This window comes from Chiloscyllium plagiosum, unplaced genomic scaffold, assembly GCF_037043375.1.
Source record: "Chiloscyllium plagiosum isolate Xiang-an unplaced genomic scaffold, Cpla_swu_hap1 HiC_scaffold_1, whole genome shotgun sequence".
Lineage (NCBI taxonomy): Eukaryota > Metazoa > Chordata > Chondrichthyes > Orectolobiformes > Hemiscylliidae > Chiloscyllium > Chiloscyllium plagiosum.
This window is the reverse complement of record NW_028270139.1, coordinates 179,112,562-179,125,204: the sequence shown is the minus strand read 5'-3', so window position 1 is coordinate 179,125,204 and position 12,643 is coordinate 179,112,562. Positions and strand designations below refer to the sequence as shown.

Sequence of the window (12,643 nt, the reverse complement as noted above, 5' to 3'; positions counted from 1 at the left end):
GGGATGATGGTGATTGTCTGGAATCAGGGAGGGAGATGTTGAAGATGTCAGTGAATCCCTCTGCCAGCTGGTTCACACAGGATCTAAGTGCATGGTCGGAGGCTCCCTCTGGGCCTATCCCTTTCCTTGGGTTGTCTCCCAGGAAGACTGATCTGACATCTGCAGCGGTTACCGAGGGAACAGGTGTGTCTGGGTCTGTCGTGGCAGCTGACACCGTGACACTGGCATTCTGCTCAGAGACAGCATTGAATACATGGAGCATGTCAGAGAGGGATAGTCTGGGTCTGCTATCTTGCTCTGCTTCATTTTCTATCCCGTTCTGTTGTGTACGCCTTGCCACAGGCAATGGGTGTCTGTATGTTTGGTTTGAGCGTCTAACGTGGCCCAGTACTGCCTCCCAGCATCTCTGGCTTTGTGGAGTTTCCACCCTCCTGATTCAATGGTATGGACAATGCCGTTTGTGCTTCAGGAGCTCTCCTGGTGATTATGGAGACTGTGTTCACACTGATGACAGGTTCATCCCTTCCATTTCTCTGTTCCAGTCTCCCCTTGTTCCCAATTGGCTCAGAATCAAATTGACCGGAAATCCAATCCTGTGGAAACTCTCTCTGACATTAGATTGACCCACTCCCTGAATTTGATTTCCACAGACTACCAGATGAAATAACTCCACAAAGGCCACTATTCCATCACCATTTATTTACTGTATGAACCCAGTACATGGACTCTGACCAGCTCAGAGCCAGTGCCCAGAGTGAGGAGAATTGCTGGGCTTCCTGCTGTTACCTGTCAGTCAGGGCTCCCTGAATCACCAGGTTAACAGGACATTGGTTACACCACTTTTGAAAGACAGCATTCATTTCTGATCTCCATGCTCGAGGAAGGACATTGTGAAACTTGAAAGGGTTCAGAAAAGATTCACAAGGATGTTACCGGGGTTGGAGGGTTTGAGCTACAGGGAGAGGCTGAATAGACTGGGGTTATTTTCTTTGAGCAGCGCAGGCTGAGGGTTGACCTTATAGAGGTTTATAAAATCACCAGGGGCAAGGAGAGAGTAAATAGACAAAGTCTTTTCCCTGGGGTTGGGGAGTCCAGAAGTAGAGGACATAAGTTTAGGGTGAGAGGGGAAAGATATAAAAGGGACAAAAGGAGGCAGCCTTTCCACGCAGAGGGTGGTACGTGTCTGGAATGAGCTGTCCAAGTGCTCTTTCTTGACCTTCTTGGTTATTAGCAAGTCATCCAGATAAATGGGGTCGGCCTTGTAAAATGTTCTCCATGGTCCACTGGGAAAGGTCACCAGCTGATGATACCCCAAATGGAACTCTTGTAGACATTCTTTTCTGAGGAGATTCTAAATTGTTTATTTGTTTTTATTTTTAACTGGATCTCTTGTACATTGGTATAAACCCTGATTGTGGTGTACCTCTGGTCCTCTTCACCCAGTCACAATTGCAGGTAGGTGTGGCTCATGTGAAGCTTTGTGATATATGGCCTTTCCCATCAGCTTTGTGTCCAAATCCTCTCTGCAAGGGATTGGCATTAATCCAGCGATGAGAAGTGATTTACTGTTTGTTTAAAGTCCCCACAAAGGCGAACTGAGCAGTCAGACTTCACAATCAGTAAGACTGCCCAATCCACAACCTGCTCTGCTTTAATGATTCCCTCACTGTCTAACCTCCTGATTTCTGCCTTGACTTTTGTACCTAAGGCAAATGGCACTGGGTGGGCCTTGTAGAATCGTGCAATTACTTCCTGATCGCCACACACGGTGGCCTGGTCTCCTCTGATAGGCCCTTGACCTTCCTGAAACCCCTCTGGGTATTTAATTAAGACTTCACTCAGGCAGCCATTTTCTAACTGAAAAATGTTGAGCCCATCAAGATGATTGCCCCACAAGCTTGGGCTGAGCCGTTTACCACAATCAGGGGAACTGCAGCAACTGTTTCTCAGAAAGACCAGACCCACATCTGTACCTGTAATCTGTGACGGCTCCCCGGTATGGATTCTCAGTCTAACCAGGGTCTTGCACAAACTTAGCAATGTGAATTTTGTTAAGGACTGGTTTCACAGCCACACTGGTATCCACCTCCATGAGAACCAGACAACCATTTCAGATATTTATTTGGACTGGATATCTATTTGGATTGGTTCTGATTAGGATGTTACTCAGCAATGTAACTGTTCCAAACCAGGTGCAGGTGGCCTGCCCAGGCTGTACACTCTCCAGCATACCAGCCCATGAGTTCTCTTACGTAAGCCAGACTTCATCGGTCTCCTTTGCTGTCTCGAGTCCCCAAAACAGCAGCAATGACAATGGCTGCCAGCTCAGATCCTGAAGAAGATTGTAGCCACTTGGCCATGGCTCAGCTTAGTTTTGGGTTTTCAGTGGGCTGGCCTGGGGTCCCTCTGCTGAGGGTATGTTCTGTGTGAAGCTCCGCAATTGCCTGCACTCACTTAACTTAATCCATCAGCTGCTAGTGCCTCAATGAAAGTTAGGCTCCAAATAACCGAAAAAGCTGTGGGTCCACAAGCAATCAGAAAAATTACTCTATGGTTTTCATTTGCCCAGAACAAAAAAGGCACGTTCTTTCACACACTGGGTCCAGGATCAAATAAATGATGCCAGAAATGCTTGCCCTAACTCAAAGATGACTATTGCCAGTGATCATTCTTCCAGGTGAATTTTCTCTCGTTACCACTGAAATAACTCCACAGGGGCTGATATTCTGTTATCAAATCACCCCTCATTTACACATGCACAGTACATGTGTTCTGACCAATTATCTCAGAACCAGGCCCGAGAACCAGGAGACTGTGTGAATCTCCTGTTAATTTTTATTTTTTAATACTTTTTTGTTTCCTTTTTTGCCTTTCCCCCACACAACTGCCAAACAGCGATAGTGCTTATTTTCCCCAGTATCCGTGTTGTGTGTGTACACGTGGAGGACACAGTGAAGAAGAACAAATGTGTAAATATTTATGTATATTCCCACCACCAGGAAGATAGGAAAACACCCGGGTGGCCAGTGACAAGCACTGCCCTTCACATCAAAGGGCAACGCTGGGTGATTAATCTCCTGTTTCTTTTTTTTTCCTTCTTAGCCAGTTTGTTAACTGGCATTCCCTTTTTTTTTTCTTCTTTTTACCCCCCCCCCCACACTACCACCTAAGTGCAGTAGTGCTTATTTTTTCCCCAGCACCCATGGTGTGTGTGTGCAGGTGTGAGACAGTGAGAGACACAAAGTGCACGAATCTTTATTCAATTTCCACCACCAGGAAGATAGGAAAACACCCGGGTGGCCAGTGACAAACACTGCCCTTCACATCAAAGGGCAGTGCTGTGTGATCAAAACAGTGAAGGGGAGGGTAGGGACTAAATCAAAATAGAGTTGGAGGGAGAAATGATGCACTCCACTCCCTGCGGCGCCCACCTCTCCCTGAACATCTCCAGGGTGTTGGTCGACACCGCGTGCTCCTTCTCCAAGGACACCCGGGCTCTAACGTAACCGCGGAAGAGGGGCAGGCAGTCGGCCCTAACGACCCCCTCCACAGCCCGCTGCCTCAACCTGTTGATGGCCAGTTTGGCCAGGCCCAGGAGCAGACCCACGAGGAGGTCTTCAGACCTGCCCTCCTTCCTCCGTACCGGGTGCCCAAAGATCAGGAGCGTGGGACTGAAGTGCAGCCAAAAATCTCCTGTTTCTATCGGTCAGCCAGGACTCCCTGATTGACCCAGGTTAACAGCCCCAATCAGGGAAATCCTACTCATGAAATCCATGTCCTTTGTTACAATCAGTGCATGGGGAGAACTTTATCCTCAGGCAGAATGGCCTACTCCTGCACCTATTGTCTATTGTCCCTGCGATTTTCATTCTCTATATAGGTGTGATCTCATACAAAGTTAAAAATCACACAACACCAGGTTATACTCCAACAGGTTTAATTGGAAGCACTAGCTTTTGGAGCGCTGCTCCTTCATCGGGAGTATAAGATTGGAATGTTATGAACTAGGCCAGACCACTCAGAGCAGGCAGCCCAGACCATAACATGGCAATTTGTTTCAGTAAGTGTACAGTGAAAATTACCCAGAGTAAGTTAGCCAGGTTAAGTACCAGGATTTAAAGTAACTTATTCACAAAATTACATAATGAGACACAATAACAACTGCTCAGCTCAGCTAGAGAGCTGACCACTCCCCTTTCTTTATACCAGTCACTTCTAAAACATGACCACTTTGGCCTGAAGTCTGATCTGTTTACATATAAACAAAATCCTTTTCATCTCTGGACCAAATCAGTCTGATTGGAGCCCGACCTGGTTATTTACCCCTCTGACAAAAAAGGGACTAGCTTTGTGACACCTCCGTCCCCCTTTAAAAAAAAATGAACCATCAATACCAAAAGGTGGCTTCATTTTTAAAACTCTTCAAAGCCCGGTTAGTATTCTAAACACACATGTACACTATACTGACGATAAACATACAAACATGCACAACCACACGTAAATTCAGGTCACGGTACACCCACCACCAAATGCCTCCGTATCTCACTCGAGTCTCGATAACGCATCGGCAATCACGTTTCCGCGGCCTGCCACCTGCACAATTGTCAAATGGAATGGCTGCAACAACAAACTCCATCGAAACAGCCTGGCATTCCTGTCCTTAAAGTTCTCCTCAAATGTCAATGGCTCATGATCAGTGTATACAATTGTCTCAGATGCATTGATGGTAATATAAACACTGAAATGTTGTCAGGCCAAAACCAAGCTTAAAGTCTCTCTCCACCATTGAATATTTCCATTAATGAACGTTCAACTTCCTGGAAAAATACCCGATGGGTCTTTCTATTCCCTCGTCATCCTCCTGCAGGAGCACCACACTGACACTCACATCACTGGCATCCATAGCCACATTGAAAGGCTTCATGTAATCCGGTGTGGCTAATACAGGGGCAGTGGTTAACACGGTTTTTAGGCTGTCAAATGCCTTTTGACAGTCCTCCATCCACTGAAACACCTTGCCCTTTTTTAACAATTCGGTGAGTAAAACAACCACACTGCTAAAGTTCAGCACAAACTTTCAGAAAAATCCACTCAATCCCAGGAAGTGTCGTACCACATTTTTGTCGATGGTGTGGGAAATTCCCCAATTACTTTGGGTTTTGCATCCGTTGGGCCATTTATCTATGTCCAGTAACATGGCCCAGGAAGGTGACTTGGGCTTTGGCAAACTCACTTTTAGTCGGGTTTCCCACCAAACCTGCCTCCCGATGACAATCAAACAAGTCTGATAAATGTTGCAAGTGTTCCTTTCGTGAGTCACACAGTTGGGTAATCTGGCAATGATCTTATTCATCAGTCTCTGAAACGTGGCTGGAGCATTTTTCCTTCCAGATGGCATGACTTTGAACTGGTATAGTCCATTTAGTGTTACACAAGCCAAAATCACCTTTGCTCTGTCTGATAGAGATACTTGAGCAAGTCCAACTTAGAAATGTAAGTTCCTTGTCCCACCTTCTCAACTCAGTCCTCCAACCATGGAATTGGATATGCATCTGTCTTTGTAACAGCATTGACTTTGCGATAGTCCAGGAAGTATGGGATACAGGGAGATTTGGCTATCTGGATTCAGATTTGGCTGGCTGACAGAAGGCAGAGAGTGGTTGTAGGTGGAAAGTATTCTGCCTGGAGGTCAGCATTGAGTGGGGTCCCGCAGGGCTCTGTATGTGGGCCTCTGCTCTTTGTAGTTTTTATAAATGACTTTGATGAGGAGGTTGAGGGGTGGGTTAGTAAATTTGCAGATGACACAAAGGTTGGCGGTGTCGTCGATAGTATCGAGGGCTACTGCAGGCTGCAGTGTGACATAGACAGGATGCAGAGCTGGGCTGAGAAATGGCAGATGGAGTTCAACCTGGATAAATGGAAAGTGATGCATTTTGGAAGATCGAACTCGAATGCTGAATATAGGATTAAAGACAGGATTCTTGGCAGTGTGGAGGGACAGAGGGATCTGGGTGTGCAAGTGCATAGATCCCTCAAAGTTGCCACCCAAATGGATAGGGTTATTAAGAAAGCACATGGTGTTTTGGTTTCATTAACAGGGGGATCGAGTTTAAGAGCCGCGAGGTTTTGCGACAGCTCTACAAGTTCCTGGTAAGATCACACTTGGAATATTGTGTCCAGTTCTGGTCACCCTACTATAGGAAAGATACAGAGGCTTTGGAGAGGGTGCAAAGAAGGTTTACCAGGATGCTGCCTGGACTGGAGGGCTTGTCTTATGAAGAGACGTTGAATAGGCTCGGAGTTTTCTCTCTGGAGAGGAGGAGGAAGAGAGGAGACCTGATTGAGGTAATGAGAGGCATGGATAGAGTTAATAGCCAGAGACTTTTCCCCAGGGCAGGATTGACTGGCATGAAGGATCATAGTTTGAAGATATTAGGAGGAAGGTATAAAGGAGACGTCAGAGGTAGGTCCTTTACGCAGAGAGTTGTGAATGCATGGAACGCGTTACCAGCGGTGGTGGTGGAAGCAGAGTCATTGGGGACATTTAAGCGACTGCAGGACATGCACATGGATAGCAGTGAGTTGAGGGGTGCATAGGTTAGATTATTTTATTTTACATTAGGATTAATCCTCGGCACAACATTGTGGGCCAAAGGGCCTGTTCTATGCTGTACTTTTCTATGTTCTATGGGTACCATTTGGCTTTGGCACCATGACTATGGGTGAGCTCCAGTCACTGTAACTCACTTTGATTATGCCATCTTGGAGCATGTGCTCTATCTCCTTCTGAGCCTGTGCCAACCTTAGAGGGTTGTGCCTATAAGGATGTTGCTTAATTGGAACAGCATCTCCTATCTCTACATCATGCACAATTAAGTTAGTAATTCCCAGTTTATTTCCACATTTCTCCCCATGTGATAGTAATAACTCTTTCAGGTCATTTTGATTTTCTTGTGGAAGGTAACCCAATAATTTATCCCAATTTTTGACAACTTCCTCATTGTCCAATTTGATTTGAGGAATGTCCAATTCAGAATCCTCTAAACTTGGTTCTTCCTTCTGTGCTGTAATCATTAACACCTTCTCCTCTTGCTTTCCTTCCCGATCAAAATACACTCTGTGAGATTCTACCTGTCTGGAGACCTTATCAAGTAGTTCACCTCACTCAATTTCCTCTCAATTTGATACCGTCCACTAAACCTTACTTTTAAAGGCTCACCTGTGACTGGAAGTAACACCAATACCTTATCTCCAATTGCAAAATTGTGATGTTTAGTTTCTTATCCGCTGTCTTGCTTCATTGTATGCTGTGATACTTTTAAATGCTGTCTAGCCAACTCTCCAGCTCTATTTCATCATTATCTAAAATTTGGCACATAGTCCAAATGTATGGTCTCTGAATTCTGACTTACCTATTTCTCTTTAATCAATTTTGTCTTCTCACTTCATGCCCAAAAACTAATTCAAATGGATTGAATTTGGCCGATTCATTCGGTGCATCTCTGATCACAAAAAGTACAAATGCAACTCCCTTATCCCAATTACCTGGCAGTAAAAAAACTGGAAGTAATTCTTCTACAACCCTTTTAGCTGTGATGTTGTGTCATGGGATTGCCTCTGGAAATCTAGTTGATGCATCCATTATTGTAAATAAATACTTATTCCCACTTTTTCCTCACCAAATGTGAGGTGATGCATTTTGGGAAGTCAAATTCTAAAGCAAAGAAAACAGTAAACAGAAGAGCCTTGGGAAAAGTTGATGGGCAGAGAGATCTGGGAGTGCAGGTCCATTGTACCCTGAAGGTTGCTGCACAGGTGGACAGAGTGGTCAAGAAGGCATATGGTACGCTTGCCTTCATTGGACGGGGTATTGAGTAGAAGAGCTGGCAGGTCATGTTAACATTGTACAAGACATTGGTTCGGCCGCATTTAGAATACGGTGTACAGTTCTGGTCCCCACATTACCAAAAGGATGTGGACGCTTCGGAGAGGGTGCAGAGAAGGTTTACGAGGATGCTGCCTGGTGTGGAAGGTGCGAGTTGTGAAGAGAGGTTGAGTAGGTTAGGTTTATTATCATTAGAAAAAAGGAGATTATGGGGGGACCTGATTGAGGTTTACAAAGTCATGAAGGGTATAGACAGGGTGGATAGCGACAAGCTTTTTCCCAGGGTGAAGGATTCAATATCGAGAGGTCACGATTTCAGGGTGAGAGGTGGAAAGTTTAAGGGGGATACACGCGGCAAGTACCTCACACAGAAGGTGGTAGGTGCCTGGAACGCGTTGCCAGCAGAGGTGGTAGAGGCAGGCACAGTAGATTCATTTAAGATGCGTCTGGACAGATGCCTGAGTAGGTGGGGAGCAGAGGGATACTGATGCTTCGGAATTGGGTGACAGATTTAGACAGTGGATTTGGATTGGCTCAGGTTTGGAGGGCCGAAGGGCCTGTTCCTGGGCTGTAAATTTTCTTTGTTCTTTAAGACATCATTTGTTAAGTAATAACACACAGGGATGCATTCACTTTCCTTCGTTGTCAATGCCTTTTGATATAACTGTTTTAGGTTCTCAAGTTTCTGCTGTACTTCAATCAGCTTAGTAGAGCTAAAGATTTTTACAAGGTTTGTGAAGGTTTGTAGCTCAGGTTGAGGTTTAGGGTGTAGGTTTGCTCGCTGAGCTGTCGGTTTGATATCCAGACGTTTCATTACCTGACACGGTAACATCATCAGTGGCGACCTCCAAGTGAAGCGAAGCTGTTGTCTCCTGTTTTCTATTTATATCTTTCTCCTGGATGGGGTTCCTGGGGTTTGTGGTGATGTCATTTCCTGTTTGTTTTCTGAGGGGTTGATAGATGGTATCTAGATCTATGTGTTTGTTTATGGCGTTGTGGTTGGAGTGCCAGGCCTCTAGGAATTCTCTGGCATGTCTTTGCTTAGCCTGTCCCAGGATAGATGTGTTGTCCCTTAAGAGCTAAAGATACTGACATGTTTACCTATTTACTCCTACTCTGTCCCACTTATCTGATCAAGGAAATTTTCGGATGACAATGTCAGCTTCCTTATCTGTGCCCATTGATCTCTCCTGCTTCAAATTGTGCCTCTGTGATCTTGTGATCACATAATCAGGGAAAATTCCTGGATTAACATTCTCCATATCTTCAATTGCCCTCTTTTCCACTGGCTTTTCAACTAGATTAGGCAGCACGCCTACCAGTGAATCAGCTATATCCTTTGCAAGGACAAATTGTATTCCTGGAGCTGAGTGTGTGTCTTCTCTGGACTCTCTAGCCCCACTTTACATAACTAAGCACTTTTGGTCTCACCATGAATTCCTGTTAGCAGCACCTTTTCTGGCAATAGTCCCTCAGGAGTACATATCTCCTCATCCCTCAGCATTACAGACAGAGAGGATCCTGTGTCCCTTCACATTGTAACCTCCTTACCTACTGCTCCTGACCTATGTGAATAAACTTGACCCTTGCATGGATATTTTTTAAGCAGATCTGGCACTTCCTCCTTAACCAACCTCTGATCATCTTGTACCCTCTGAGGCAGTTGTCTAACTTCCCTTGTGCTTTTTGTTACTAGTCCAACAAAATTCCCAGGCTTGTCTGGTTTTCCTACATCTAGCTTTCTCCTCGCCCACCAACACTGTGATTTTGTGTGGCCCACTTTATTACAATGAAAACACCGGAGCCTTTTAACTTCATTGTCCTCCTCAAGGGTTTCTTTTTTTACCCTGTGGTAAGTTCTCCTTATGATCTTCACTGAGATTCACCTTACCCTTTCCACATGAAGATTTCTCTTTGCCCCAGTTTCTATCCCTCAGGGATTGAAGTTGATTCTAGAAGCCAAACCATGTTTTATGGACCAGCTCAGCCTCTTCAGCTGCTAACCTCGCTGTTTTAACTCACTGCTCTTCCACATGAGTTTGCCTACTTCAGGCAGTGAATTTTTGAATTCCTCCAAAATAATTACCTCTCTAGGTTTGCTCGATTTTTAAAGCTCTTGTCCATCTACCAAAATTACTCTGTTTGATCCTTTTAAACTCAATGTAGGTTTGACCAGAGTCCCTCCTTAGATTCCTGAAACATTGTCTATCAGCTTCTGGTACAAGCTCATATGCAGTTAAAATGGCTTTTTTCACCTCCTCATGCTCCCCAGATACCTCCTCTGATAGTAATGCGAATACCTCACCAGCCCTACCTACAAGTTAGGTCTGGATCAACAGTTAGGTCTGTTTCCTGAAGAAGGGCTCATGCCCGAAACGTCGATTCTCCTGCTCCTTGGTTGCTGTCTGACCTGCTGCGCTTTTCCAGCAACACATTTTCAACTCTGCTTTTAATCGTAACCCAAACTGTTTCATTTCTGCTGCCCTTTCTTTCTCTGTTGCCTCTAACGCAAGCTGTCTCATTTGCAATTGAATCCTTGCCATCTCGATAGACTCTGATGGTTTCTCTGGCAAGTCTAAATGTGAGCTACTGCTGTAATTATCTCTCCTTTCCTCACAGAAGCAGGCAGTTACAATTCCAGCTTCTCTGCTAATTCCTGCTGTTTGGTCTTATTCATTTACTGCAAAACTTACAAAGTCACCGCATCGATTTCCAGAAAACTTTTTTTTAAATAGGTGTTTTTATTGAAGAAAAAGGACATTTTTTTAACATTGTTTTACGAACTTACAAAATAACACAAACAAATATAAACACTAATGTACAATTAAATATTAAATAAATAATAACCAAAACACAACAAACAAAAAGGAGACTCAACTAAGTACTAATCTAACCTACAAAAGCCAAAGCATATAATAAAATATCTTATATTTCTCAAAAAAAACACAGTAATTAAATAATGAAGTACATGCTCAGACCGAATTAACGTCCAGTCATAATAAAACCCATATTTATACGGGATTCCTCCCCCCTGTGGGCCCCCGGACCAGCCAGAACCACTACCACAACTAGATAAAAGCCCTGGACAGTGTGGCCAAAATATCTGTGTCGATATAGTTCAGGAAGGGCTGCCATATTTTATAGAATAATTCCGTTTTTTGGTGCACCATATTTGTGAGGAGGTCAAGGGGGATATACTCCATGATAAACTTGTGCCAGTTCGGAAATCCTGGAGGCCCTCAGCTACCCAGTTTACTAAGATATTTTTCCTTGCACAAAAGGAGAGAATGGAAAATAATTTCCTCCCGTGCACATCCAGGGAGGGCAGGTTTGAAAGCCCAGGAGAAGAGACACTGGATCTACTCCAATTTCCCCTCCCAAGACTTCTGTCAGCGCATTTGCTACTCTGGTCCAGTATTTGCGGATCTTATGACATGTCCATAAGCAATGTGTGAAAGTGCCCACTTCAAATTTTACATTTAGGACACATTGGGGATGCTCCTGCCTTAAATTTTGCCAGTCGTTCCGGTGCTATATGAGCCCTGTGGAGTATCTTTAATTGAATAGCTTGGGTTCTATTACAAATGGAGATGTTTCTGGCATTTTCCCAGATGTCCTCCCACATTTCTGAATGGATTTCCAACCCCAATTCCTGATTCCATGTTTTAAACAATTGTTCCATTTCTTTCGATACTTTTTTCTGTAATGTGTGATAAAGCGTGCTGACCGAGGGTGGACCCATTGGCCATAGCACTCTTCTTTCCCTAAGAGCTATCTAATAATGTGGTCTTCTTCTGTATATCGTCTCGAATTTGGAAATATCGAAAAAGGTCTCCATTAGTCAGTCCAAATTTATGGTGCAGCTGTTCAAAAGACATCATAACCTCCCCATCGAACAGATCCTCTAAGCAAGAACTACCCCGAGACCTCCAGGTTTTAAATGTAGCGTCTGTGTAGCCTGGTTGGAAATCCCATGCTCCCACGATAGGAGTATTAAAGAGGTTTTTTGTGAATTACCCTTGTCTTGCCACATTATCTTCCAAGCTTTAATTGTGTTCAATACAATAGGGTTTTTACAATGGTCCATAATAACTTTCATTTTATCTAAAAATAAGAGATTAATGAGGGGACACTTTGCTTGAGAAGCCACAATGTCCATCCAGATTTATTGTGGGTCAGATGAGACCCAGTCGGCTATGTAGCTTAATAGAGAACTCAGCTGGTACTTCCTAAAGTCTGGAAAATCCAGCCCTCCCCTTGCTTGTGGGAGCTGCAGCTTCTTGAATTTAATAAGGGGCCGTCTATGATTCCAAATGAAAGAACCAAGCCAACCGTATAGTTTACACAATGCCGGCCTCTGCAACATCACAGGGAGCATTCTCATAGGGTATAGGAGACAAGGCAAAATATTCATTTTAATTAGAGCTATTCTGCCTAACCAAGATATTGGGAGATCCCCCCCAGTGTTGAAGGTCCTGCCTTATCTTCTCTAATAGGTGCACAAAATTAGCTTTATACAGCTGAGCAAATACTGGGTGATAAAAATCCCTAAATATAAAAACCCTCCAGAGACCACAGTAAGGGAAAGCAAGACCCGGCCGATAAATGGACAGACTAGCGAGACCCCCCATTGGCATGGCCGCTGGTGCTGTGCAATTGATTTATAACCTGAGACGCACTGAATAAATTGATTACTTGGATTAAGCAGGGCACGGATATCAAAGGATTACTAAGGAAAAAGGAGAACATCATCTGAAT

The 12,643-nt window shown here is 44.3% G+C and overlaps 1 protein-coding gene across 1 annotated transcript in view; it reads left to right on the top strand.

The window, feature by feature from the left end:
* Window positions 1–8,633, top strand: part of LOC148152303 (disintegrin and metalloproteinase domain-containing protein 8-like) — a 187,728-nt gene extending 179,095 nt beyond the window's left edge. Inside the window, exon 9 of the mRNA XM_087986266.1 lies at window positions 8,559–8,633. Coding sequence (XP_087842392.1) covers window positions 8,559–8,633 — 75 coding nt within the window. The remainder of the gene's footprint in view (window positions 1–8,558) is intronic.
* The last annotated feature ends 4,010 nt before the right edge of the window (window positions 8,634–12,643 follow it).